This window comes from Schistocerca cancellata, chromosome 8 (genome assembly GCF_023864275.1).
Source record: "Schistocerca cancellata isolate TAMUIC-IGC-003103 chromosome 8, iqSchCanc2.1, whole genome shotgun sequence".
Classification (NCBI taxonomy): Eukaryota; Metazoa; Arthropoda; class Insecta; order Orthoptera; family Acrididae; genus Schistocerca; species Schistocerca cancellata.
The window spans coordinates 349,418,302-349,446,016 of NC_064633.1; the positions used below are offsets into that span (position 1 = coordinate 349,418,302).

General features: G+C 47.8%; 1 protein-coding gene across 1 annotated transcript; it reads right to left on the reverse strand.

Annotated features, from left to right (window-relative positions):
* Positions 1-1,598: 1,598 nt before the first annotated feature.
* LOC126095575 (uncharacterized) lies at positions 1,599-25,383 on the reverse strand. The gene is made up of 14 exons (XM_049910351.1): positions 25,132-25,383; positions 8,267-8,766; positions 7,926-8,220; positions 7,391-7,734; positions 7,181-7,329; positions 6,802-7,085; positions 5,887-6,699; positions 4,325-5,784; positions 3,960-4,233; positions 3,691-3,918; positions 3,361-3,603; positions 2,446-3,258; positions 1,865-2,343; positions 1,599-1,818 (listed from the first exon to the last, which is right to left on the reverse strand). Exons 1-14 carry the CDS (start codon positions 25,381-25,383, stop codon positions 1,599-1,601), a joined length of 6,354 nt encoding a protein of 2,117 aa, XP_049766308.1.
* Between the last annotated feature and the right edge of the window lie 2,332 nt (positions 25,384-27,715).

Sequence of the window (27,715 nt, forward strand, 5' to 3'; positions counted from 1 at the left end):
AAGAAACTATCATGATCAATTTAATTAAACAGCATATCAATTTTATGCCAATGACGTGCCGCCTGGCGGGTGGAAGCTGTGTCTAGGGTAACACGGATATGATTCGGAAGTGGAAGCGGTAATCAGGCATTTTTTCGTTGCTGCGATATCTTTTCGCGAAATTACAATCGTATGCTTACACAGGGACAGACGACCATCGTAATAAAATCAGATATATTACTGAATTTATCAAGTGATACGTAATATAAATCTGATATTTACAACTTCCTCTGTGCTGTTACCTTAAGAGACTTATTATGTGGAGAAGCATTTGGTTACTTTAAGGGAGTTCGAAAGTGAGGACACATCACGTGACAGAGGTAGATCTCAGCGCTCCGTCATGAGTCAAAAATGAGTTCAATATTCTAGTCCTGTGATACAGGACGTAGCAGATACAGTAGTAAGCTAATTAGAACAAACTATTTTATTTCATCAGCGAATGTTTAGAGGAAATATTGCCTATACCACGCTGACACAGGATCTTCACAACAAGTATCGGTACTTTAGCGATGTGAAAACGCGTGTATGCTCCGACTACAGCGGTGCCCAGCGAAATAGATGCTGCCAACCGCGGTGCATTGCGAAACAAACTGCTGCGGCTTGTATGCATACAGTGGCTCTACCCAATGCCCCCCCCCCCCCGAAACGCCCCCCCCCCCCCAGTTTAAAAAATCCGCATTACCGGAACCAAAACACTGATGTTGTTGGCCTACAACTCGAATTTCTCACGCGAAAAAATTCGTATAAAACGGAGAAATCTACTTTTCGCATGAGAAATTCGAGTTGTAGGCCAACAACATCAGTGTCTTGGTTCCGGTAATGCGGATTTTTTAAACTGGGGGGGTGAGGGGCGTTTCGGGGGGGGGGGGATTGATTAGAGCTACTATATGCATACAAGCCGCAGCAGTTTGTTTCGCAATGCACCGCGTCTGGCAGCATCTGTTTCACTGTGCACCGCTGTAGTCGGCAGAAGTGATCAAAAGGCTTCGGCGACAGGAAGTTGCGATTAGCTCAACCTGTGACGGGAGGCTAAGTACACAGAATGCGCCAAGCTGTCTGATCTTGCCCATGGCAGTGAGGGCAGGGGAAGTAACCACTGTGCTGGGTGAGCGGCGACAGAAGCGGACGTGCTTGTTGCGTGAGAGAAGTTTCAATATGATGGATTTTTTCGCAGGACGATTACTCCCCCCATGTAAATCGATTGGTTGACTACTTCGTGGCGGGTTTGTGGATGACAGACTTATGGATGTCGGGCTTGTGAATGGCACGCTTGTAAATGTTGGGCTTGTAGACATCGGGCTTGTGGACGGTGGGCTTGTTGATGGTGGACTTGTGGATGTCGGGCTTGTGGCTGTCGGGCTTGTGGATGTCGAGCTTGTGGATGGCGGGCTAGTGAATGTGGGGTTTGTCAATGTCGGGCTTGTGGATGGCGGGCTTGTGGATGGCGGGCTTGTGGATGGCGGGATTGTGGATGGCGGGCTTGTGCATATCAGGCTTGTGGATGTCGGTCTTGTGGATGGCGGGCTTGTGGATGGTGGGATTGTTGATGGTGGGCATGTTTATGGTGGGCTTGAGGATGTCGAGCTTGTGGATGTCGGGCTTGTGGATGTCGGACTTGTGGATGGCGGGCTTATGTATGGCGGGCCTGTGGATGTCAGGCTTGTGGATGGCAGGCTTGTGGATGTCGGGCTTGTGGATGTCAGGTTTGTGGATGTTGGGCTTGTGGATGGCGGGCTTGTGACTGTTGGGTTTGTCGATGTTGGGCTTGTGGATGGCAGCCTTGTGGATGGTGGGCTTCTGGATGTCGGGCTTGTGGATGTCGGGCTTTTGGATGGCGGGCTTGTGAATGTCGGGTTTGTCACTGTCGGGCTTGTGGATGGAAGGCTTGTAGATGGCGTGCTTGTGGATGGCGGGCTTGTGGATATCAGGCTTGAGGATGGTGGGTTTGCAGATGGTGGGCTTGTGGATGGTGGGCCTATTGATGGTGGGCTTGTGGATGGTGGGCCTGTGGATGGCTAGCTCCTGGATGTCGGGCTTGTGGATGGTAGGCCTGTGGATGGCAGGTTTGTGGATGGTGGGCTTGTGGATGTTGGGCTTGTGGATGTCAGGCTTGTGGATGGTGGGCTTGTGGATGTCGGGCTTATGAATGTCGGGTCTGTCGATGTCGGGCTTGTGGATGTCGGGCTTGTGGAAGTCGAGCTTGTGGATGGCGGGCTTGTGGATGGCGGGCTTGTGGATGGCGGGCTTGTGGATATCGGGCTTCTGAATGTCAGACTTGTGGATGTCGGCCTTGTGGATGGTGAGCTAGTTGATGGTGGGCTTGTGGATGTTGGGCTTTTGGATGTCGGGCTTGTCAATGTCGGGCTTGTGAATGTCGGGTTTGTCGATGTTGGGCTTGTGGATGGCGGGTTTGTCGATGTTGGGCTTGTGGATGGCAGGCTTGTGGATGGCGGGCTTGTGTCTGGCGGGCTTGTGGATGTTGGGCTTGTGGATGTCGGGCTTGTGGATAACAGGCTTGTGGATAACAGGCTTGTGGATGGTGGGCTTGTGTATGGCGGACCTGTGGATGTCAGGCTTGTGGATGGCAGGCTTGTGGATGTCGGGCTTGTGGATGTCAGGTTTGTGGATGTTGGGCTTGTGGATGGCGGGCTTGTGAATGTCGGGTTTGTCGATGTCGGGCTTGTGGATGGCAGGCTTGTGGATAGCGGGCTTGTGGATGTCGGGCTTGTGGATGTCGGGCTTTTGGATGGCGGGCTTGTGAATGTCGGGTTTGTCACTGTCGGGCTTGTGGATGGAAGGGTTGTAGATGGCGTGCTTGTGGATGGCGGGCTTGTGGATATCAGGGTTGAGGATGGTGGGCTTGCAGATGGTGGGCTTGTGGATGGTGGGCCTATGGATGGTGGGCTTGTGGATGGTAGTCCTGTGGATTGCTAGCTCATGGATGTCGGGCTTGTGGATTGCAGGCCTGTGGATGGCGGGTTTGTGGATGGTGGGCTTGTGGATGTTGGGCTTGTGGATATCGGGCTTGTGGATGGTGGGCTTGTGGATGCCGGGCTTATGAATGTCTTGTTTGTCGATGTCAGGCTTGTGGATGTCGGGCTTGTGGAATTCGAGCTTGTGGATGGCGGGCTTGTGAATGGCGGGCTTGTGGATGGCGGGCTTGTGGATATCGAGCTTCTGAATGTCAGACTTGTGGATGTCAGCCTTGTGGATGGTGGGCTAGTTGATGGTGGGCTTGTGGATGTTGGGCTTTTGGATGTCGGGCTTGTCAATGTCGGGCTTGTGAATGTCGGGTTTGTGGATGTTGGGCTTGTGGATGGCGGGTTTGTCGATGTTGGGCTTGTGGATGGCGGGCTTGTGGATGGCGGTCTTGTGGATGGCAAGCTTGTGGATGTCGGGTTTGTCGATGATGAGCTTGTGGATGGTGGGCTTGTGGATGTCGGGCTTGTGGATGGCAGGCCTGTGGATGTCAGGCCTGTGGATGCTGGGCTTGTGAGTGTTGGGCTTCTTGATGGTGGGATTGTGGATGGCGGGCTTGTGGATGACGGGCTTGTGGATGGCGGGCTGGTGGATGGCGGGCTTGTGGATGTCAGGCTTATGGATGTCTGGCTTGTGGATGGCAGGCTAGTGGATGGTGGGCTTATTAATGGCGGGCTTGTGGGTGGAAGGCTTGTGGATGTCGGGCTTGTTGATGTCGGGCTTGTGGATGGCAGGCTTGTGGATGTCAGGTTTGTCAATGTCGGGCTTGTGGATGGTGGACTGTTGGATGGCGGGCTTGTGGATGTTGGGCTTGTGGATGCCGGGCTTGTGGATGGAGGGCTTGTGGATGTCGGGCTTGTTGATGTCGGGCTTGTGGATGTCGGGCTTGTGGATGGCAGGCTTGTGGATGGCAGGCTTGTCGATGTCGCACTTGTGGATGCCAGGCTTGTGGATGGTGGGTTTCTGGATGGCTGGCTCATGTATGTCGGGCTTGTGGATGGCAGGCTTGTAGATGGTGGGCTTGTGGATGGCGGGTTTGTGGATGGTGGGCTTGTGGATGTCGGGCTTGTGGATGTTGGGCTTGTGGACTGCAGGCTTGTGGATGGCAGGCTTATGAATGTCGGGTTTGTCGATGTCGGGCTTGTGGATGTCAGGCTTGTGGATGTCGGGCTTGTTGATGGAGGGCTTGTGGATGGCAGGCTTGTGGATGTTGGGCTTTTGGATGTCGGGATTGTGGATGTCAGACTTGTGGATGTCGGGCTTGTGGATGGTGAGCTAGTTGATGGTGGGCTTGTGGGTGTCGGGCTTTTGGATATCGGGCTTGTCGATGTCGGGCTTATGAATGTTGGGTTTGTCGATGTCGGGCTTGTGGATGGCAGGCTTGTTAATGGCGAGCTTGTGGATGGCGGGCTTGTGGATGTCGGGCTTGTGGATGGCAAGCCTGTGGATGTCAGGCCTGTGGATGCTGGGCTTGTGGACTTCGGGCTTGTGGATGGCAGGCTTGTGGATGGTGGGCTTGTTAATGGCGGGCTTGTGGGTGGAAGGCTTGTGGATGTCGGGCTTGTTGATGTTGGGCTTGTGGATGGCGGGCTTGTGAATGTCGGGTTTGTTGATGTCGGGTTTGTCAATGTCGGATGGTGGATGGTGGATGGTGGACTGTTGGATGGCGGGCTTGTGGATGTTGGGCTTGTGGATGTCGGGCTTGTGGATGGAAGGCTTGTGGATGTCGGGCTTGTTGATGTCGGGTTTGTCGATGTCAGGCTTGTGGATGGCAGGCTTGTGGATGGCGGGCTTGTGTCTGGCGGGCTTGTGGATGTTGGGCTTGTGGATGTCGGGCTTGTGGATAGCAGGCTTGTGGATGGTGGGCTTGTTAATGGTGGGCTTGTGGGTGAAAGGCTTGTGGATGTCGGGCTTGTTGATGTTGGGCTTGTGGATGGCGGGCTTGTGAATGTCGGGTTTGTTGATGTCGGGCTTGTGGATGGCGGGCCTTTGGATGGTGGGCTTGTGGATGTTGGGATTGTGGATGTCAGGCTTGTGGATGGAAGGCTTGTGGATGTCGGGCTTGTTGATGTCGGGCTTGTGGATGGCGAGCTTGTGGATGGCAGGCTTGTGGATGGCAGGCTTGTGGATGGCGGGCTTGTGGATTGCGGGCCTGTGGATGTCAGGCTTGTGGATGGCGGGCTTGTGGATGGCGGGCTTGTGACTGTTGGGTTTGTCGATGTTGGGCTTGTGGATGGCAGCCTTGTGGATGGTGGGCTTCTGGATGTCGGGCTTGTGGATGTCGGGCTTTTGGATGGCGGGCTTGTGAATGTCGGGTTTGTCACTGTCGGGCTTGTGGATGGAAGGCTTGTAGATGGCGTGCTTGTGGATGGCGGGCTTGTGGATATCAGGCTTGAGGATGGTGGGTTTGCAGATGGTGGGCTTGTGGATGGTGGGCCTATTGATGGTGGGCTTGTGGATGGTGGGCCTGTGGATGGCTAGCTCCTGGATGTCGGGCTTGTGGATGGTAGGCCTGTGGATGGCAGGTTTGTGGATGGTGGGCTTGTGGATGTTGGGCTTGTGGATGTCAGGCTTGTGGATGGTGGGCTTGTGGATGTCGGGCTTATGAATGTCGGGTCTGTCGATGTCGGGCTTGTGGATGTCGGGCTTGTGGAAGTCGAGCTTGTGGATGGCGGGCTTGTGGATGGCGGGCTTGTGGATGGCGGGCTTGTGGATATCGGGCTTCTGAATGTCAGACTTGTGGATGTCGGCCTTGTGGATGGTGAGCTAGTTGATGGTGGGCTTGTGGATGTTGGGCTTTTGGATGTCGGGCTTGTCAATGTCGGGCTTGTGAATGTCGGGTTTGTCGATGTTGGGCTTGTGGATGGCGGGTTTGTCGATGTTGGGCTTGTGGATGGCAGGCTTGTGGATGGCGGGCTTGTGTCTGGCGGGCTTGTGGATGTTGGGCTTGTGGATGTCGGGCTTGTGGATAACAGGCTTGTGGATAACAGGCTTGTGGATGGTGGGCTTGTGTATGGCGGACCTGTGGATGTCAGGCTTGTGGATGGCAGGCTTGTGGATGTCGGGCTTGTGGATGTCAGGTTTGTGGATGTTGGGCTTGTGGATGGCGGGCTTGTGAATGTCGGGTTTGTCGATGTCGGGCTTGTGGATGGCAGGCTTGTGGATAGCGGGCTTGTGGATGTCGGGCTTGTGGATGTCGGGCTTTTGGATGGCGGGCTTGTGAATGTCGGGTTTGTCACTGTCGGGCTTGTGGATGGAAGGGTTGTAGATGGCGTGCTTGTGGATGGCGGGCTTGTGGATATCAGGGTTGAGGATGGTGGGCTTGCAGATGGTGGGCTTGTGGATGGTGGGCCTATGGATGGTGGGCTTGTGGATGGTAGTCCTGTGGATTGCTAGCTCATGGATGTCGGGCTTGTGGATTGCAGGCCTGTGGATGGCGGGTTTGTGGATGGTGGGCTTGTGGATGTTGGGCTTGTGGATATCGGGCTTGTGGATGGTGGGCTTGTGGATGCCGGGCTTATGAATGTCTTGTTTGTCGATGTCAGGCTTGTGGATGTCGGGCTTGTGGAATTCGAGCTTGTGGATGGCGGGCTTGTGAATGGCGGGCTTGTGGATGGCGGGCTTGTGGATATCGAGCTTCTGAATGTCAGACTTGTGGATGTCAGCCTTGTGGATGGTGGGCTAGTTGATGGTGGGCTTGTGGATGTTGGGCTTTTGGATGTCGGGCTTGTCAATGTCGGGCTTGTGAATGTCGGGTTTGTGGATGTTGGGCTTGTGGATGGCGGGTTTGTCGATGTTGGGCTTGTGGATGGCGGGCTTGTGGATGGCGGTCTTGTGGATGGCAAGCTTGTGGATGTCGGGTTTGTCGATGATGAGCTTGTGGATGGTGGGCTTGTGGATGTCGGGCTTGTGGATGGCAGGCCTGTGGATGTCAGGCCTGTGGATGCTGGGCTTGTGAGTGTTGGGCTTCTTGATGGTGGGATTGTGGATGGCGGGCTTGTGGATGACGGGCTTGTGGATGGCGGGCTGGTGGATGGCGGGCTTGTGGATGTCAGGCTTATGGATGTCTGGCTTGTGGATGGCAGGCTAGTGGATGGTGGGCTTATTAATGGCGGGCTTGTGGGTGGAAGGCTTGTGGATGTCGGGCTTGTTGATGTCGGGCTTGTGGATGGCAGGCTTGTGGATGTCAGGTTTGTCAATGTCGGGCTTGTGGATGGTGGACTGTTGGATGGCGGGCTTGTGGATGTTGGGCTTGTGGATGCCGGGCTTGTGGATGGAGGGCTTGTGGATGTCGGGCTTGTTGATGTCGGGCTTGTGGATGTCGGGCTTGTGGATGGCAGGCTTGTGGATGGCAGGCTTGTCGATGTCGCACTTGTGGATGCCAGGCTTGTGGATGGTGGGTTTCTGGATGGCTGGCTCATGTATGTCGGGCTTGTGGATGGCAGGCTTGTAGATGGTGGGCTTGTGGATGGCGGGTTTGTGGATGGTGGGCTTGTGGATGTCGGGCTTGTGGATGTTGGGCTTGTGGACTGCAGGCTTGTGGATGGCAGGCTTATGAATGTCGGGTTTGTCGATGTCGGGCTTGTGGATGTCAGGCTTGTGGATGTCGGGCTTGTTGATGGAGGGCTTGTGGATGGCAGGCTTGTGGATGTTGGGCTTTTGGATGTCGGGATTGTGGATGTCAGACTTGTGGATGTCGGGCTTGTGGATGGTGAGCTAGTTGATGGTGGGCTTGTGGGTGTCGGGCTTTTGGATATCGGGCTTGTCGATGTCGGGCTTATGAATGTTGGGTTTGTCGATGTCGGGCTTGTGGATGGCAGGCTTGTTAATGGCGAGCTTGTGGATGGCGGGCTTGTGGATGTCGGGCTTGTGGATGGCAAGCCTGTGGATGTCAGGCCTGTGGATGCTGGGCTTGTGGACTTCGGGCTTGTGGATGGCAGGCTTGTGGATGGTGGGCTTGTTAATGGCGGGCTTGTGGGTGGAAGGCTTGTGGATGTCGGGCTTGTTGATGTTGGGCTTGTGGATGGCGGGCTTGTGAATGTCGGGTTTGTTGATGTCGGGTTTGTCAATGTCGGATGGTGGATGGTGGATGGTGGACTGTTGGATGGCGGGCTTGTGGATGTTGGGCTTGTGGATGTCGGGCTTGTGGATGGAAGGCTTGTGGATGTCGGGCTTGTTGATGTCGGGTTTGTCGATGTCAGGCTTGTGGATGGCAGGCTTGTGGATGGCGGGCTTGTGTCTGGCGGGCTTGTGGATGTTGGGCTTGTGGATGTCGGGCTTGTGGATAGCAGGCTTGTGGATGGTGGGCTTGTTAATGGTGGGCTTGTGGGTGAAAGGCTTGTGGATGTCGGGCTTGTTGATGTTGGGCTTGTGGATGGCGGGCTTGTGAATGTCGGGTTTGTTGATGTCGGGCTTGTGGATGGCGGGCCTTTGGATGGTGGGCTTGTGGATGTTGGGATTGTGGATGTCAGGCTTGTGGATGGAAGGCTTGTGGATGTCGGGCTTGTTGATGTCGGGCTTGTGGATGGCGAGCTTGTGGATGGCAGGCTTGTGGATGGCAGGCTTGTGGATGGCGGGCTTGTGGATTGCGGGCCTGTGGATGTCAGGCTTGTGGATGGCGGGCTTGTGGATGGCGGGCCTGTGGATGGCTGGTTTCTGGATGGCAGGATGCTGGATGGCGGGCTTGTGGATGGCGGGCTTTTGGATTTCGGCTGCCGGCTTGGACGGCGCGTGTTTGGGTCTCTCTCGCTGGCGTGGACGATGCTACCCCGCAGTCTGCGGACAGCGGGCTTCGTATTCGTTGGTTTGTGTGGTCATTAGAATTTTTGTCACCAGTTGTATTTATAAAAAAATGTTGTGGAGGAGGAACATGTTCGTTTTCTCAAACGTCTGTGCGTACATGACCTCGGATGTATTTAGCGCGTCGATTTGCGTTTAAAGTTATCTATCTGACTTTACTAAATTGTTAGACAATTATTTGACAGGTTAGTCCAAATGGATTATTTTTATTTTTTATGCCGAAATTGCGTTAGCTCTCCCTTCTCCTCCAGCATTAGCTAATAGCAACACCATATTCTGAGGAGAAATGAAAACCTTCATTTGTTTGGTTGGTTAACATAGGAAGCGAGTCTGCAATTTCACGATCAACAGAATGTCACCACTTGATGGTTTGTTTGGGGGCCGCGATACCAAAGGAGGCCGATATTCGGTCGATGGTCGGTGGTATTTAGTAACGTGATCTATAATGTGGACTTTGGTCTGTTTTGACTTTGTGGCGGCGTCTTGACGACAGACACACACGCACGAAACTCCAAACAGTAGCTGTTACACCGCACTTTATTCCATTCTTTGGTGATTACAATTGTTACGCCATATGGAGCGAGAGTGGGGGATGCAGTCATGAGCTCTACCCACTTGGGAGAGCCCTGTCTCCCACGAACTGATGAAATAAAGAATATGTATCTACATATTACTGACTTTCATTTGAATTTCGCATCATGCGATCCTTCCTCTCCAGCATAGAGTGAATCTTTTTGCCACCAATTTTTTGTGAGTGGGTGGAGGGGAGGGAGGAGGTGTAGGGGTGTTGGTCGTGATTTTATTTCCAATAAGACGACATCTCCTATCTGCAGCAGTGTAATTGTGTAATTAGGATGAAAGCTATTCCCAACAAATAAAACAGGCATCCAACCCATGCGAAATGAATGTTGTAAATAAACTGTATATTCTATGCTACAGACATCAAAAATGTTTTGCATCACCTCAGTTCCGAGAGTTCCGGAACCTGTAAAGAATATTGGAATAGAGATCAACATAAACATCGAAACTTTCTGGCAGGTTAAAGCTGTGGGCCGGCCCGAGACTCGAACTAGGGACCTTTGCCTTTCGCAAGAAAATGCTCTACCATCTGAGCTACCCAAGCAAGACTCACGCCCCGTCTTCAGGGCTTTACTTCTGCCAGTACCTCGTCTCTTACATTCAAAACTTCACAGAGCTCTCCTGCGAAACCTTCAGAACTAGCGTTCCTGGAAGAAAAGATATTGTGCACAGCCTGGGGGATGTTTCCAGAATGAGATTTTCTCTCGGCAGCTGTATGTGAGCCGACGAGGTACTGGCGGAAGTAGAGCTGTGAGGACGGGCCAATAGTTGTGTTTTGGTAGCTCAGATGGTACTGCATTTGGTTGTGAAAGGCAAAAGTCCCGAGTTACAGTCTCGGTTTGGCCCACAGTTGTAATCTGCCAGGAGCTTTCATACCACGCACACAGCGTGAAAATCTCATTGTGGAAACATAATATCCACCGTTCTTATTGCTCATGAAAACCACACATTGCATGTTGTACCACCATACAGCGAGACCTCCAGAGGTGGTGGCCAGATTGCTGTACACACCAGTACCTCTAAAACCCAATAGCACGTCCTCCTGCATTGATGCATGCCTGCATTTGTCGTGGCATACTATCCACAAGTTCATCAAGGCACTGTTGGGCCAGATTACCCCACACCTCAACGGCGATTCGGCGTAGGCCCCTCAGAGTGGATGCCTGGTCAGGTCGTCCATAAATAGCTCTTTTCAATCCATCCCAGGCATGTTCGATAGCGTTCATGTCTGGAGAACATGCTGCCCACTCTAGTCGAGCGATGTCGTTACCCTGAAGGAAGTCAGTCACAAGATGTGCACAATGGGGGCACGAATTGTCGTCCATGAAGACGAATGCCTCGTCAATATGCTGCCAATATGGTTGCACTATCTATCTGAGGATAGCATTAACGTAGCGTACACCCTTAGTGGCGCCTTCCATGACCACCAATGGCGTACGTCGGACCCACATAATGCCCCCCCCCCCAAAAAAAAAGCAGCAGGGAACCTCCGCCTTGCTGGCATTCGCTTGACAGTGTGCCTAAGGCGTTCAGCCTGGCTGGGTTGCCTCCTAACTCGTCTCCGGCGATTTTATGGTTGAAGCCATATGCGACACTCATCGGTGAAGAGAATGTGATGCCAATCCTGAGCGGTCCATTCGGCATGTTGTTGGGCCCACCTGTAACGCCCTGCGTGGTGTCGTGTTTGCAAAGAAGGACCTCGCCATGGACGTTGGGAGTGAAGTTGAGCATCATGCAGCCTATTGCTCACAGTTTGAGTCGTAACATGACGTCCTGTGGCTGCACGAAAAGCATTATTCAAGATGTTGGCACTGCTGTCAGGGTTCCTCCGAGCCATAACCCGTAGGTAGCGGTCATCCACTGCAGTAGTAGCCATTGGGCAGCCTAAGCGAGGTATGTCATCGATATTTCCTGTCTCTCTCTCTGTCTCCTCCATGTCTGAACAACATCGTTTTAGTTCACTCTGTGACGCCTGGATAGTTCCCTGGTTGAGAGCCCTTTCTGGGACAAAGTAACAATGCGGACACAATCAAACATCGGTACTGACCGTCTAGGCATGGTTGACCTACAGACAACGTGAGCCATGTACCTCCTTCCTGGTGAAATTACTGAAACTGACCATCTGTCGGACCCCCTCCATCTAACAGCCGCTGCTCATTCATGGTTGTTTACGTCTTTGGGTGGATTTAGTGACATCTCTGAACAATCATGAGGACTGTCTGCGATTCAATATCCACAGCCAACGTCTATCTTCAGGAGTTCTGGGGACCGGGTGTTGCAAAACTTTTTTTGATGTGTGTATGTAATTGAATTTTCTGTCGTGAGATCCTTCCTACCCAGCACAGACCGAGCCCCTCCACCCTCGCTCCACATGCTGTAATAACTGTAACCACCAAAGAATGGAATGAACTGCAGTATAGTACCAGAGAGGTGGGAGAGGAGGAGGGGGAGGAGGAATACGGGACAGAGGGGGAGGTGGAAGACCTGTCAGTCAAAAGAACAGTTGTCACCACGGGGTCGTAATCCTCTTAGCAGAACAATACGTTAGGGACGTGTTAAACAAAAAAGAACAATAGGTTTTCCCTGAATGTATACTTGGTCCTAGTGTAGGCAACCTGCACTAACAAACCGCCCTGATACCTCCTATACCCTAGTACTCTTGTTATATATTGTATCTCGATGCTATGTAGGCAGTGTAACAGTGGTTGTGCGATATATCAATGATGCTATAGGCAAAGAAAGATGATGACTGATTGAGAGTGATCACATACAGTAGGTTGTGTGCTATGTGACGAATCACTTAAGAAATTCAGTGCTAGATTGAAGTCGTGAGAAATGTACATAATCCTATTACCAATACCCTGGCTTTTCAGATCTATACTGTTACGCTTTCTGATAGAAAATCTGCGTGCGATTTGGAATCAAGTCTTCGATCCAACCACCCACTTTCCTTCGATATTGTGAAGATGTCTTTTAATGATTACGCCCACTGGCGAATCATATTCGTGGCACTGTCATAGCTCGAATAGAATCACCTTTGTCGAACCTATTTGCTGAGGTCCCCCAAACTGCAAAACTACAGCGTGGTTTTACACAGCCTCTCCGCGTCTTGTAACTGTTATTCAGATTCTGACCCGTCCTCCCTGCAGCTTTGTCCGTGTAATCGTTGCGATGTGTCTCGGAACTGAGCGAAAGTCGAAGAGCGCTGTATCTTCCACCCTCTGCATTCCGTGGAGGAACAGGGTGAGCTGAGTTAACGCAAGAGGACCGTCTTTTGACCACTCGGTGGGAATGGGAACATGTTGTCATAGCTCCGTCAACTGTGTACAGCGTGTAAGGCCAACGCCAAACGAAGCTTTCTCCTGCAACAAGAGGTAGTAGGAAAGATAGTACGATGAGTTACTCTGGTTTATCTTAAGGGAAATTTACGAAGACTCCACATCATACAGGAATTGGAAGAAGGACGAGCATTTTGCTACTGGATTGCGATACATCTCCAAACTACTTACAGGTAGTGCAGTCTGAAGGAGATGGGCATCTCTCAGGGAGCATTCATGTCTGTCACCCATAAATCTCTGTCTCTCTCCCTCCTCGCTGTTTCGTGCCAAAACTGTGAGGAATATGTAACCAAACATTAAACTACATACCATGCACTGTAACAGAACTTCGCTAACGTCGCCTGATAGAGATCTGCCGCCGGAGTGGTCAAGCGGTTCTAGGCGCTTCAGTCCGGAACCGCGCGACCTCTACGGTCGCAGGTTCGAATCCTGCCTCGGGCATGGATGTGTGAGATGTCCTTAGGTTAGTTACGTTTACGTAGTTCTAAGTTCTAGGGGACTGTTGACCTAGATGTTAAGTCCTATAGTGCTCAGAGCCATTGAACCATTGATAGAGATCTCCGATGTATCGAAAACAATTACAGTCGTATGTCACCATCGTGCACCTGCTGTGATCTCATTAAATATACACGTATTCCTTCAGTGGAGTAGGTAGCTAGTGATCGAAGTTGCTCCAATACAGCTATGTAAAATTTCATCACCCGACCTGGAACAAGACCATATCCCACGGACTATCATTTGCAATGGCGGTGTCTTGTGTTATAGTTTTGTAAGCAGTTTCATACATTGTAATTCCGCAGTAACACAGCCAAGCAGTGTATGACAACAGCTGTGAGCAGAGCCATAGATTTGGTTTTCGTTTCTACCATGACTGAGAGGTCAGTGGCCAGTGTGAAGCCGACATTAACACGTTTCAGTCCACAGAAAATCGGACATAGCACAGCATAAGATAAGCTGCTCCCACAACACACACAAGGTGGTAGAATAGAGCGACAGAAGAGTCTTTTCTGATTGATAACAAGTCGAAGACGTTGCAACATATCGAATCTGGAAGAGGTAATCAATACACCCTTATATATTCTGCTTTCAAAAGAGCATAATAAGTGTTCCGCATTGGCACAAACATTGACGCCAGTGATACAGACGGGCATTCACATCCTAGTATCGTAACTACCATACAGTGAAGACTATTCCGTACCAATCTCACTCACAGCACACAACCAAGTGCACATGATCTCTCTACATGTGTGCTTAATGAGGAGGTTAGAACTCCTTATTGGTGTACTGCAGATATGAGCCCGAAACTTTTGACAGTGTTGTGGTGGTGTAACTAATTGTTAAGACAAAGAAGAAAGGTGTGTTTTATGCGCAATGGGGCTCCAGACGAACGGAATTCGAAGCACTGTATGTAATTTACGTATCTTATCAATTCCCAAGTATTGTTCTAGTGTGTAGAGCCCATACCAAGAAGGTATTGGAGAGGGAGAAATGATCTTTGAACATAAATACACGCTCTCAAGGCTAGAGGGAAATGCATTTTAACACGCTATAATGTTAAAGTACTGCCGTTTTCCGACGTATTACTCATGTAGAAATGTATTTCCAACACCTCACATACAACCGCCTGGCGAGATTTGTACCTCACTCACTAGGTGAGGAACTTTAAGACGATAGGGCAACTATCTTCTACAGCAAAGAAATAACATAGATTCTTTACAATAAATACACTATATAGCTTTCTGAAAGTGTATAGTACCCACCTTTCATACCACATAATGGTTCAGAAATTATGCCACACTCGCATCAGCCCTATAAAATGATCGCCACTAACAGAAAATGCACGAAAGTTCTACATTTTATAAGGAAATAGACAAATGTATGGCAACTGTGACATCTGAAATTAAACACCACGCTGCCCTAAATCGCTGAACAGAACGTAGTCTCTTCCTCACATAACATTTGTCAAGCCAATGTATACACAGGGTTTGCAGTACCTCATAAACCCCTGTCACTGACTTAGAAAAGAAGTTTGAAATATTTTCCGTAAATTACTTGTGATTACAATTCTGAAATATTTCTCCTGTGTTTGGTGTACATACTAAGAATGTATCAGAAAGAGAGAAATGGTTGTAGAACACAAACACATTCTAAGGGCTCCACATAATGGTTCAAATGGTTCTAAGCACTATGGGACTTAACATCTGAGGTCATCAGTCCCCTAGACTTATAACTACTCGTACTTAAACCTAACTAACCTAAGGACATCACACACATCCATGCCCGAGGCAGGATTTGAACCTGCGACCGTAGCAGCCGCGTGGTTCCGGACTGAAGCGCCTAGAACCGCTCGGCCACCGCTGCCGGCAAGGGCTCCACAGTTCTGCATTTAAACACGCTATAACGCTATAGTTGTGCCGATTCTGACCTGTCAGCCATGAGGAATGCAATGCTGTTAATATTACAATGTACGAAATATATTTTCAGTGCATGGCGTGCTTTCTCACTGTACGTTTCCCTCCTATAAACTGAAAGGTGATGAAACAACTATCTTACACACATAAGAAGACATAGATTTTTTTAACACGAAAACTCCATAGGTTTCTGGAAGTGTATGATGAATACTGTTTACGAAGTTCAAGCCCAATTACAGTTCAGAAATTATGATATCTTCACAACAGTTCAATAAAATGACTATCAGCAACTGAAAATGGAAACGAAAAAGCAACAACACTTTATGAGGAAATACACACCATGAACAGTAGCCAGAGGAGATGTAACAATCTTATCATAGTTTACCACTACCTCTTGCTCACACACAACGCATGGTCCGATGTTCGGTAGCACTGCACATGTGCCTGATAATATGGCCGTTTCGCCTTGACATCACGTCTCTAGAATTCCTCGTCTTTCCACTATTAAGGTGTGTATGTAGCATCAGTCCACTCTTCTCCAGAACACGCAGTGTTATTGATTTCGGTCAGTATTCATTTCACAGCACTTTTCCTCTAATTCCAAATATTGTCAGTCAAATTCCATAATTTTGCTAGGTTTTCGCGATTTTCCATAATCCGTCGTATTTCCCCCGATTTTACGTATTTCACATCAATTTTTCGCGATTATACCAGCTTTTCCTCGAATTTCACCTATTTTATACATTTGTTTCACATTTGTTTACAGTTTTCCAAATTTATATGTTCATATTGCTGATGTACCCATACACTGTTTTATTTTCTACGATAATATTTGCACGTCTTATCCACCAACCTACGAATTAATTCGAAGATTTCCTCTGTTCCCAATGATCCACGTCCATGTACTTTGGATTGAACGGTCATGAAAAGTATAGTAACAGTCGCTTTGTACCTATATGAGGCTCAACGGGTGGTACAGGTGATGGATGTGTTGGAAACTCGAAGTCTGATACAATTCCATGTACTGCTCTGACCCACTAAAGAGCTTGTCTGGGGACTCATATAGTTCCGGACTTGATGGGAACTCAAAGTCTGGAAATAGTTCTACATTTTCATTTAACATCCACTGCTTGGTATAAGCACATGCAACAGGTGAGTTGGCATTTGTACAGACTTGACTTCTGTTGTCGCTTAAATTTTTTTTCAACAAGCATATGCTCTAATCACGTACCAGATAGCTTCGTTATGTCTGTTTATACACTCCTGGAAATTGAAATATGAACACCGTGAATTCATTGTCCCAGGAAGGGGAAACTTTATTGACACATTCCTGGGGTCAGATACATCACATGATCACACTGACAGAACCACAGGCACATAGACACAGGCAACAGAGCATGCACAATGTCGGCACTAGTACAGTGTATATCCACCTTTCGCAGCAATGCAGGCTGCTATTCTCCCATGGAGACGATCGTAGAGATGCTGGATGTAGTCCTGTGGAACGGCTTGCCATGCCATTTCCACCTGGCGCCTCAGTTGGACCAGCGTTCGTGCTGGACGTGCAGACCGCGTGAGACGACGCGTCATCCAGTCCCAAACATGCTCAATGGGGGACAGATCCGGAGATCTTGCTGGCCAGGGTAGTTGACTTACACCTTCTAGAGCACGTTGGGTGGCACGGGATACATGCGGACGTGCATTGTCCTGTTGGAACAGCAAGTTCCCTTGCCGGTCTAGGAATGGTAGAACGATGGGTTCGATGACGGTTTGGATGTACCGTGCACTATTCAGTGTCCCCTCGACGATCACCAGTGGTGTACGGCCAGTATAGGAGATCGCTCCCCACACCATGATGCCGGGTGTTGGCCCTGTGTGCCTCGGTCGTATGCAGTCCTGATTGTGGCGCTCACCTGCACGGCGCCAAACACGCATACGACCATCATTGGCACCAAGGCAGAAGCGACTCTCATCGCTGAAGACGACACGTCTCCATTCGTCCCTCCATTCACGCCTGTCGCGACACCACTCGAGGCGGGCTGCACGATGTTGGGGCGTGAGCGGAAGACGGCCTAACGGTGTGCGGGACCGTAGCCCAGCTTCATGGAGACGGTTGCGAATGGTCCTCGCTGATACCCCAGGAGCAACAGTGTCCCTAATTTGCTGGGAAGTGGCGGTGCGATCCCCTACGGCACTGCGTAGGATCCTACGGTCTTGGCGTGCATCCGTGCGTCGCTGCGATCCGGTCCCAGGTCGACGGGCACGTGCACCTTCCGCCGACCACTGGCGACAACATCGATGTACTGTGGAGACCTCACGCCCCACGTGTTGAGCAATTCGGCGGTACGTCCACCCGGCCTCCCGCATGCCCACTATACGCCCTCGCTCAAAGTCCGTCAACTGCACATACGGTTCACGTCCACGCTGTCGCGGCATGCTACCAGTGTTAAAGACTGCGATGGAGCTCCGTATGCCACGGCCAACTGGCTGACACTGACGGCGGCGGTGCACAAATGCTGCGCAGCTAGCGCCATTCGACGGCCAACACCGCGGTTCCTGGTGTGTCCGCTGTGCCGTGCGTGTGATCATTGCTTGTACAGCCCTCTCGCAGTGTCCGGAGCAAGTATGGTGGGTCTGACACACCGGTGTCAATGTGTTCTTTTTTCCATTTCCAGGAGTGTAGTTCCCAGCCCTGATACATACCCACAATCCTGTCAGAACCAAAGTTATAAGTTAATCGATTATAGAGAGTGTGTTCACTGCAGATATCGTCCGCAATAGAAGTTATAAGTTATTCGTTTATTGAGCATATCACGACTGCAGATAACGTCTTGGGCCACAAAAGTTTTCCTTGTACTGTTGTGAACATATCATAATTTCCGAACAGTAATTGAATTTGAACTTCGTACAGTTGAAGGTGTGCCGTGGCGGCGGTATTCCCGATCGATTCTCGATAGTTGGGTTTCCGAGTGGTGTGGGTCGGTGGTTGGAGTCGTCGCCTGATTACCAGCTTTCCTGCCCTGTCTGACTGCTCCTTGCTGAGGTCTGGGTGACGATACTCGTGCTGGATCATCTTTCTCGCGGCGATTTCCCTGGACCGCGCCTTGGCAGGAGCTTGTGGCTCTGCTGCTCCCGGATATAGTGTACAGGGAAGTACTTTTCCGTCCTCGAAAGTTTGGTGCTGTTTGTGTGTTTCAGCGTGCTATGGCTGAGAAGATTATCTTCGTTGTTATGATTGTGTCGGAAACGTGGACAAACGCCAGTGTTCCTGTTTCTCGGCATTCTGTGGGGCGATGTACCTTACTTAGTGCGTTTTTCTTGGCGTTCTATTGTGCCGTTGCAGAACTTTGATTAACCTTTTCCCTTCTTACTCTTCTGCAGAGTGCCTTTGGATCCTGTGGCTGCTACGGTCGCAGGTTCGAATCCTGCCTCGGGCATGGATGTGTGTGATGTCCTTAGGTTAGTTAGGTTTAAGTAGTTCTAAGAACTAGGGAACTGATGACCACAGATGTTAAGTCCCATAGTGCTCAGAGCCATTTGAACCATTTGATCCTGTGGCCCGCAACTTCGCTAGTGTCAAGTTCCGGGGTTTTGGGGGATAATTGATTAAATTATGTTCTTGAATTTATGGGACTCTGTGTGTTTGTCTGGGGTTTTTGCTGGCCTGTGCCCGTACAATTTCCCGTTTCCTCTCCCGGGCGTAGTACGTAAGGTTTAAGGTTAGTGAATTTTGGTAGTTCCCGTCCAGTGGTTCGGTGGGCCCCGTGACGATTTTTTTTTTCACCCTGCCTGTCCTAACTCCCTGGCTTAAGGTTGGCTCCTCTGTGCCCGTGCGCGAGTGAGTATGTGGGCGACAGTGATCGTTTCCTGACCTGTTGACCGTTTCTTGCCGACTTCTCTGCATAGACTGCCGAATCTGTAATTTGGTCTATACCAGGTTATAGGTGTTTCAAGTTGGTTCGCACACTCCCCTTGGTAATGACATCTGCGCACCTATGAGATTGAATAATATTTTGAACTATTGTAAGCTGGCTGTTGTTGCCGTGTCTGTTAAATTTTAACTTGTATTTGAGTTTTGGTGTAATTGTATTTTCTTAACTGAGCTAATTTTATCTTGCCTACTGCTGCGATGTCAGAAATGTTCAAATCTAGCCTTGGGCTCCTTGTGAATTTTTATGTTGATACCTGATGCAGCATTTTAGTATAATGATTTATCTTTTACGTTTTGGGGAAATTTTATCTTGGCAAATCCTTGGGGTTAAATTGTGCAACTTGAGTCTACGTTTTATGGATATGTTAGGGTGGATTGCACTTTCTCGTTAGGCCTATCACTTATTATTTTACTAAAGGCATTAAGGGATATTTGTTGAAAGTTTTTTTAAAAAAATTAACAATAATTAATTTAATCTTACCTGTGAAGCCATATTTGTGGATAGTTGTTATTTAAATTTCATTGTCTTCCTAGCTTGCCCTTTGCTACTGTTTAAAAGTGTTTGTTGTTTTGATTAATCGCAGCTGCTTGCTTTAAAGAACTAAAGCTGATTTTGAAAGGTTGAGAATTAGTGTAACTGTTCACTCCAAAAAAAACCACCCATGTTAAAAGAAAAATTTTGGTGCTACCATTTGTTTCCCCCTTGCTCCCCTTCCACGTCTCAGAAGGTAGTTAGAAGGGTGAGCGTAACCCACTCCTCAGAGTTAAAACTGACGATGTAAGTCCCAGAGTTAACGCCTCCCCTAACCTGAAGTAAAGGCGCCTTTTTGAGGCGCCTCTAAACTGGGGAACAGACCCTAGACGCTGAATTTCAGTGAAGTTTGCTCCAGTAATAGTTCTGGCACATAATGAGCTTTTATATTATTTCTAAAAGCATGCCTCTTCCGCCAGTTCTACCGTAGTGATGGTTTTCACTCCCACTTTCACTATCGTTGAGGTCTTCACCGTTACGTGGCAAGGGGCTCTCACAGGGTCACCCGGGCCAATTGCACTTAGGTTTTCTAACGAGGTGTTACTCTTCTGCATCCTACATTCTCAACCGGAATTGAGACCGGCGGAATAGTTATGGTTTTTTTTTTTAAATCTGCTCTGATATTTTATTTTCGTGGGATATTAATCACACAATTTCCCACTATGGGGTCTGCACAGTACGTTTAACCTCGAGGTCTACGGATCCCTAGTACGTTCCTAAATTGCGCTAGGTTTTCCAGAAACGACTAGAAAAGGAAAGTGACAGTGAGCTAACCTGTGTCTATGTCAGAAAAAGAGTATATCTCGCTAGGGTCAAAAATGTAACAAAACAATGATTATGTTTTAAATGCTCCGCCAGTGGAGATCATGGGCTAGAGAATACAGCTATAAGCAGTCGTTGAATTACTACAGAAAAACTGTTCCAGTAAACCACACACTCGATAGCGAATAGCGAACTAGAATAGATGGAAACCAAAATAATACACCTGAGAAGTTCGTAGCAATTATGGTGGTATGAAAGGGGAACCGTGCACTGTTCACTTGTCTTTAACGCCAGAAGCGGTTATCTAAATAGTGGATCAAGAGAACCAATGTCGCTAAGAGTAATACTTGCTACTTAAAAACTGAATGGCATCACTGACAGTTGTTAGTGAGACCTATTCATCGTTGAGGATACAGGCAGTGGACTCTGCAACACAAGGGGGTGGCATTTCACCATTAACTTGAATTTTTTTTTCTTCACAACTGAGTCATCCGGTTTGCTTTTATCAAATTATTTTGCGATGGTTTTTCTGCGGCGTATTCAATTGTTGTTTCGAAATTTTCCCGACAGCGGGTTTCTTGTGCAGCGAGTGGGAGGCTACTTAAGCTCGTGCACGTTGCAGTGTTCCTCGCTTCGAGGATAGCGTCGTGGGCTGTGTGGTGGCTCCCCGCGAGGTACCGCGAGGCCCACCAGAAAGACAGGTGCGGCGCGCTCGTCACGAATGTTGGCCAGCGCTCGCTCGCTCGCTCAACTCAGCAGACAAACTACGTTTCTACACCTGTTAACTCGTAACTAGTAGCGTACGTACAAACGAGAATTGCATCTTCCACTAGAATCAGCTCTTATGGAGTCTTACTGTTATCATTGCTACACTGATCAGAAGTTCATAGGCCTACTTACAATTTGATACGGCTGTATTGGGGTAAAATAAAATTGAAATCGTGCCAATAAGGCACCACTCGTAGTATGCAATGAGGAATATTAAGCAAAAGAAAATAAATGCTATAAACAAGCTGTTATACCATTTATATCGAGTACTGATCTTAATTTTTGTTGCAGTACAGTTAATTAGTAAGACTTCGTAAAAGCAGATTCCAGAAGAAGATGCAATTCTCGTTAGTATGTACACGCCCAGTTTCGAGTTAACAGGTTTAGAAATGCATTTTGTCCGCTGAGTTGAGCGAGCGAGCGAGTTCAGCCTACCTTCGTGACGTACGGGCCGCGGCCTGCCTTTCTCGTAGGCCTTGGACGTACAGTGGGTGTCGCAGACGGTGACGACAGGGGCCAGACAGTCGGCAGTAGTGCGTCCAAGGTGGCTGCCCCTTGTGTAGCAGCGTGGTCCGCCTTGTCATTGAGCGGCACATGTCTCTCTAAGGGCTCTATTAGTACCCTGAAGAGCAGATCAGGACACCGTGTGGTGTATTGGAGTTCCTTGGAGCGGACTGTTGTGGACCCTGCAGTGAACTTGTGACATTGACAAACTGTTGTGGTACTCTTGTCACTTATTCTTACTCTGGTATCCTGTGTACCACCGTGATAATTCTAGCTGGTGTAGAGAGCTATACTGTGTGTCGCTGGTATTGTTCCACCGAGTCCTACAGAAACCTGTGAGAATTTTTGTATTATTTATACTGTTCCCGCGTCCTGGTTGCATCTGAAAGCCGACTGGTCTTCTCATGTCAAGTGCAGTGTCCTCAAGTTGGTCGTGTTTTGTTGACATTCAAATCAGCGGCTATTGCACGTAACAGGTCCATAAGTACCATCTCTTATATTTTCTATATTGTTTGCTTGTGGAAACAAATCTACATTTCAGGTGTTTCTTCACGAATGTTCTCCTTCGTTAACTCATTCTAAAGGTCACATTGACCACCGATGTTTTGTTAAAAACCCAGGAAGCAGCCATTTGACTATGGAGCTTGTAACTGTGTCTTGTCACGTGGAAACAGGCTCTCACTTTAAGTAAGCTGGGTCTTAATTTGATGTATTGTACGCTAGTCAGTGTTTTAATTTCTCATGCTGCAAGCTGATCAACGTTAATTATTACCTGGTGTTAGTTACAGAAAATCACTATCTAATTCTAAGCTTCACTACTGTTTTCGTGGAACTGCCACTGTTTCTAATGAGATGCTTCAAAAAATGGTTCAAATGGCTCTGAGGACTATAGGACTCAACTTCTGAGGTCATCAGTCCCCTAGAACTTAGAACTACTTAAACCTAACTAACCTGAGGACATCACACACAGCCATGCCCGAGGCAGGATTCGAACCTGCCTAGAACCGCTCGGCCTGAGATGCTTCAGCTCCTATAGGTAGTTACTGTTTGAAGAGGTCGTGTGCCTAAGATTTATCTTACTTGGTATTTGTGTATTCAAGCTTAAATTTTACGTGTTCACTAGTTGAAACCGTGTAACTACTATTGCTCTGTTAGAAATCTGTTCAGTGCAGTGAACTTTGCTACAGTGCCTTTTACGGGTTTTAATAATTTATATGGTAATTGCAAGTTCATTCTTCTGGGTTTGGATTACATCAAAATTTATGAAGGTGCAAATAACTCAGACTTTAACTTGTATGGTTGTTACCTAATCTCTGTGAAATTTATATCAGTTTTGGAACCTTTCCTCCTGAGTTACAGCCAGTGTGTAAAAGTCGTATTTTGAGTTTGATTTCATGTGCCTTGCCATCAATCTTTTAAGCTGTTGTTCTAGTAGCTTGCTGTCACTAGAATCTGTAAAAAGAAGTAAGGCTAAGCGACGTTTAATTGTGAAGGAAAACTACGTTTTGAGCTTTAGTATTAAAACACAATGTTCGTGTAATAAATTATTTTACCAAAGGAAAAATTTGTAAAGTAATTTCGGAGCAGTATCTTACCACTTCCTCTCCACTCCTACCACTGTAGCTCTCTCTTCTTCTCTATCGTGTATTTTACCAATACCTTTTTCTTTCATAACTGTGAATAGCGCATCGTTTGCAAGGTATGATTTAGTAATCGTGAAAAATATTTCGGTGTTTTGCCGCTGACTCTAAAGAAACTAGAAAATTGGGAGTGTAGGCGCACAGATTGTATGCCGGCGCGGAACCAAATCCTAACGCCAAAAGCAATTCAAGAAACCAAAACAGATTTATGTAAACAGGAAAGACGCCCACAGCCGTCGGCTAGGGCAACGCCCCCTCCCCCCCCCCCCCCCCCTAGCCCTCCACTCTCAGGGAAAGGAGAAAAATAGTGCAGTCGGGTTTTGTTCAAGAAAGTTATTTAAATTTCCGTATTACCCACATTTTCAACAAGGTCGGAATTGGAACATTTTTATAGCTACTTCACAAGTCACCATTCGTCTTCCAAGGCCGCCCGGAGTGGCCGTGGGGTAGAGGCGCCATGTCACGGATTGCGCGGCCCCTCCCGCCAGAGGTTCGAGTCCTCCCTCGGGAATGGGTGTGTGTGTTGTTCTTAGCATAAGTTAGTATCAGTTAGTTTAAATAATATGTAAGTCTAGGGACCGATGACTTCAGCAGTTTGGTCCCTTAGGAATTCACAAACATTTCAACATTTTTCGTATTCCAAAATATTAAAAATACCCAAGACTTCCAGATATAGCATTTCCCCCCCCCCCCCCCCTCCAATCACACCTACAATCGAATGGGTGCCATAAGTAAATAGTACTGTACACAATTTTACCGCAGAGATATGTCATACAAAACTGTTAGACATATTTTAGTTACCAAACTTATAGGCGAAACGGAAAGACAAATAAATAAACGTTAATACACCATTGGTGCCCAGTACTGAGATAGAAATTAATAAGTCATTTCTGAGTTAGGTATGGGATGTACTAAAACAGCATTAATGACTTCAGAAAAGATGCAAATGAAAAGATTAAAACTGTGACAGTCAAAACGGATGGTGAGAATGAAATGGACTGATAGAATACGAAGTTTCGTGAAAAATGCTGACTGTACTTGACAAGAGAAGCGCTTCTTATCAGTGCACCTACCAATATATGTATTAAATACATGGCAATGTGAATTAGAAACCAAGACTTAACAGAAATAAAAAATAAAACTACTGTCTGCATTGCTCTAAACATTACATAAGGAGTACCAAACAGAATTACTGTGTTGGAAATGTGTGTAGAAATGATGGTCTCCACTGCGTTGTTATACTTTCGATGGATTGAGAGCTAGCGAGGCGGTCATAAAGAACTCCTTTGTCCTAGGGCCTTTCTTTATGCGAGCACAGCTTCGTGACGTAAGACGCACGTGTCTGGATTTTATTTGCTCTGCGTGATTTGCATTTAACGAGCGCTGTTAGCTTATTATAACGGCGACTTAACAACTGAAGCTGCTTCTGCTCCGCGGACCTGTCGTGACACACGACATTGTCATTTCGTAACGACTGATTCAAAAGAAACACTCCATCAACTTAATTGTTCATCCGGTATCAGCGCAGCGGCGCCTACGTCGTGTCGGTTGCTCGTGAGACACAAAAGAAAGTAAAAAGAAAGACGGTTTAAGTTTCATCTCGTTTCATATATGTGAATAACTAACGACCTTGCCTCTTAACAGATGGACACCGCTTCTCGGATAATTAGTGATTAATAAATGTTAGCCATTAGTGGCATGCAGCGGCGGCTCGCCCACGCGTCTTTGCCGAATAGCGCACGCCGGAACATAAGGACACGGCTGCCGGCTCTTGAGAGGCGCTGTAAACAGCGATATTAATTGCAGAGGTCCCAGGGCGGGAGTGGGGAGATGGGGGGGTTCCCCCTACCTGTCGCAGCGATTGGTATCTCTGGCCGCGCGGCCACCGCGGGCCGCTCGTTGGAGATTCACGGCGACCCCCGCCTCGTGACAGCGGTACAGATTGGGTCCGCGCCCGATGGCAGCACCGATAGCCGCGCAGGGCCGCCAACCTTTCCGCGTAGGAAGCGCGCGAGTCGCTGCCGAAAGCGGCCGACTTGCTCCCGAGATCTTCTGCGGCGATCAGAAAAGGAAAGAATCGTCGCCGGGACTTCCATATCATAGCGGCTCCGAATGTCACTGCATTAAGAATTACAAAAGAAGAAGATTCTTGCTTTGTACTTCACGGGGAGCCACACGCCATTGTTTTTTGTTCCTCTAACGAAATCGTCAATTTTGAGCACCCCTTACTATCGTATCTATGATAACGACAGTTCACACAGTAAAGTCGAATCATGACCCCCCCCCCCCTGTTATAGTGATGTGCAAGCAAGAAAGGGGGTTACATTGCGGCGCGGCCTGTGTGGTCCCAATCCCAGATTCAAGGCACACTGCGGAGGGCGGAGGGACGGGTGGGGGAGGGTGGCGGGGGTGGTAGCAACACATTTGAGCACTGCTTTTGCTTCTGATCTTCCCTAAACAACTTCATATTCTTTGGTTGCCTGTGTAAGTAGGCTGTTTATGTTTTTATGCTGGTAACGCCATGTAGCGCTCTGCCTGAAAATCACCGGCTGTGCTGTGTGCAATATGTGGCTGGGTGGCATTGTTGGAATTTGCTATTGTAGTGTTGGGCAGTTAGCTGCTAACAGTGCGTAGCGTTGCGCAGTTGGAGGTGAGCCGCCAGCAGTGGTGGATGTGGGGAGAGAAATGGCGGAGTTTTGAGAGCGGATGATCTGGACGTGTGTCCATTAGAGACAGTAAATTTGTAAGACTGGGTGTCATGAATTGATATATATGTTATGACTTTTGAACACTGTTTGTTCTCTATCAAAATCTTTCATTTACTTAGTATGCCTATCAGTAGTTAGTGCCTTCTGTAGTTAGAATCTTTTATTTAGCTGGCAGTATTGACGCTCGCTGTTTTGCAGTAGTTCGAGTAACGAAGATTTTTGTGAGGTAAGTGATTCATGAAAGGTACAGGTTATTGTTAGTCAGGGCCATTCTTTTCTAGGGATTATTAAAAATCAGATTGCGTTGCGCTAAAAAATATTGTGTGTCAGTTTAAGCACAGTCATTTATAATTTTTGTAAGGGGACGTTTCATCTGTCGGTCGACGTTCAGATCAATTTGTATATTACTTGTGTGGCTTGTTTTTAGAGATTTCGTTATTAGGTCAGATCACTTCGTGGTACGCTCAGAAATTGAAATTTTGACTAGGTAGAGGAAAACGAGTCAAAAAATAACCCTACACGTATAAAAAAACATGAGATTATAAGACTCCCTTCCTGCAAACACTTAGTATTAGATCTATCAGACAAGACTAACTGATAAACTGACAACTGCAAGTGCAAGAGATTCGGTTGAACCAGAATTGAAAACAATTAAAAAAGGAATTTCGGAAATAGCTACGCGGTTCTTGGAAGGAAACCATTTTAAGGGAGGTAGGACATCAAACGGGCCAACTTGGTGCAGGAGAGGCACCAAAGAACATTTTAGTTTCCACTGTCTAACTTCTACAAATAAATTCAAAAAACTTTGTCAGCATGGCCAGGAAGGATTCAGAATTCACCCCCATAGAAGTGTAAGTTCGAAAAAGTAACAAAATAATTTTTTTTACATGTGAAATTTCACCTTTTTTCACTTACTAATGGATGCATTTGTTGCTATAGGTACAGTTTTCTTCATAAGTAAGAGAGATTCTTCGCTGAATTTTGCACAGCATACAAACCATACTTAAAGGTGTATGAAACTCTAGAATTTTCCAAATCTATTAAAACCCGTGGTAAAAATTGAGGTAATTAACTAAAAAAATTATGTTTTTTCTAAACATGAAGTTTAAAATATAACAGTCATTCGTTTTTTCATAAATTAAATAAATTCTAGAGTTTCATACACCTGTGAGTATGGTATGTATGCTGTGCAAAATTCATCGAAGAATCTCTCTAACTTACGAAGAAAAGTGTACCTATAGCAACAAATACAGCCATTAGTAAGTGAAAAAAATTATGAAATTTCGCACGTAAAAAAATTTATTTTGTTTTGTTTTAGAACTTCTACTGCAATGGGTGTGAATCCTGAATCTTTACTGAAGATGCTGACAAAGTTTTATGAATTTATTTGTAAAAGTATAGACACTGGAAATTAAAATGTCCTGTGAAGCATCTTCTGCTCCAAGTCGACCCGTTTGACATCCTACCCCCGCCTTAAGGAAGAAAGGCTTAAAAATATGTGACCAAGAGCCAGATCAAGCAGTGAAAGAAAAACAACAAGCGTTTAATACGAGTATATATGTACGATCACTCTCTCAAGAACATCTCCACAAATATCGTAGGAAAAGAAGTGTGGCTTGAAATATAAGCAGGAAAAATGAGCAGGAAACGTGGGAATGTTTCATTAAAGAAATTGTAAATGAAGTTGGGGAAATAGCCTGCAGATTAATGAGACACATGAAGCAG

Bases quoted from the DNA above. Each gene is read 5' to 3' on its own strand.
- LOC126095575 (XM_049910351.1), bottom strand. From the start codon at position 25,383: ATGATATGGAAGTCCCGGCGACGATTCTTTCCTTTTCTGATCGCCGCA. The intron at 8,767-25,131 runs GTAGGGGGAACC...CGTCCACGCCAG, and splicing joins GATACCAATCGCTGCGACAG to CGAGAGAGACCCAAACACGC. The intron at 1,819-1,864 runs GCCCGACATCCA...ACCATCCACAAG, and splicing joins CACAAGCCCGCCATCCAAAA to GCTGCCATCCACAAGCCCAA.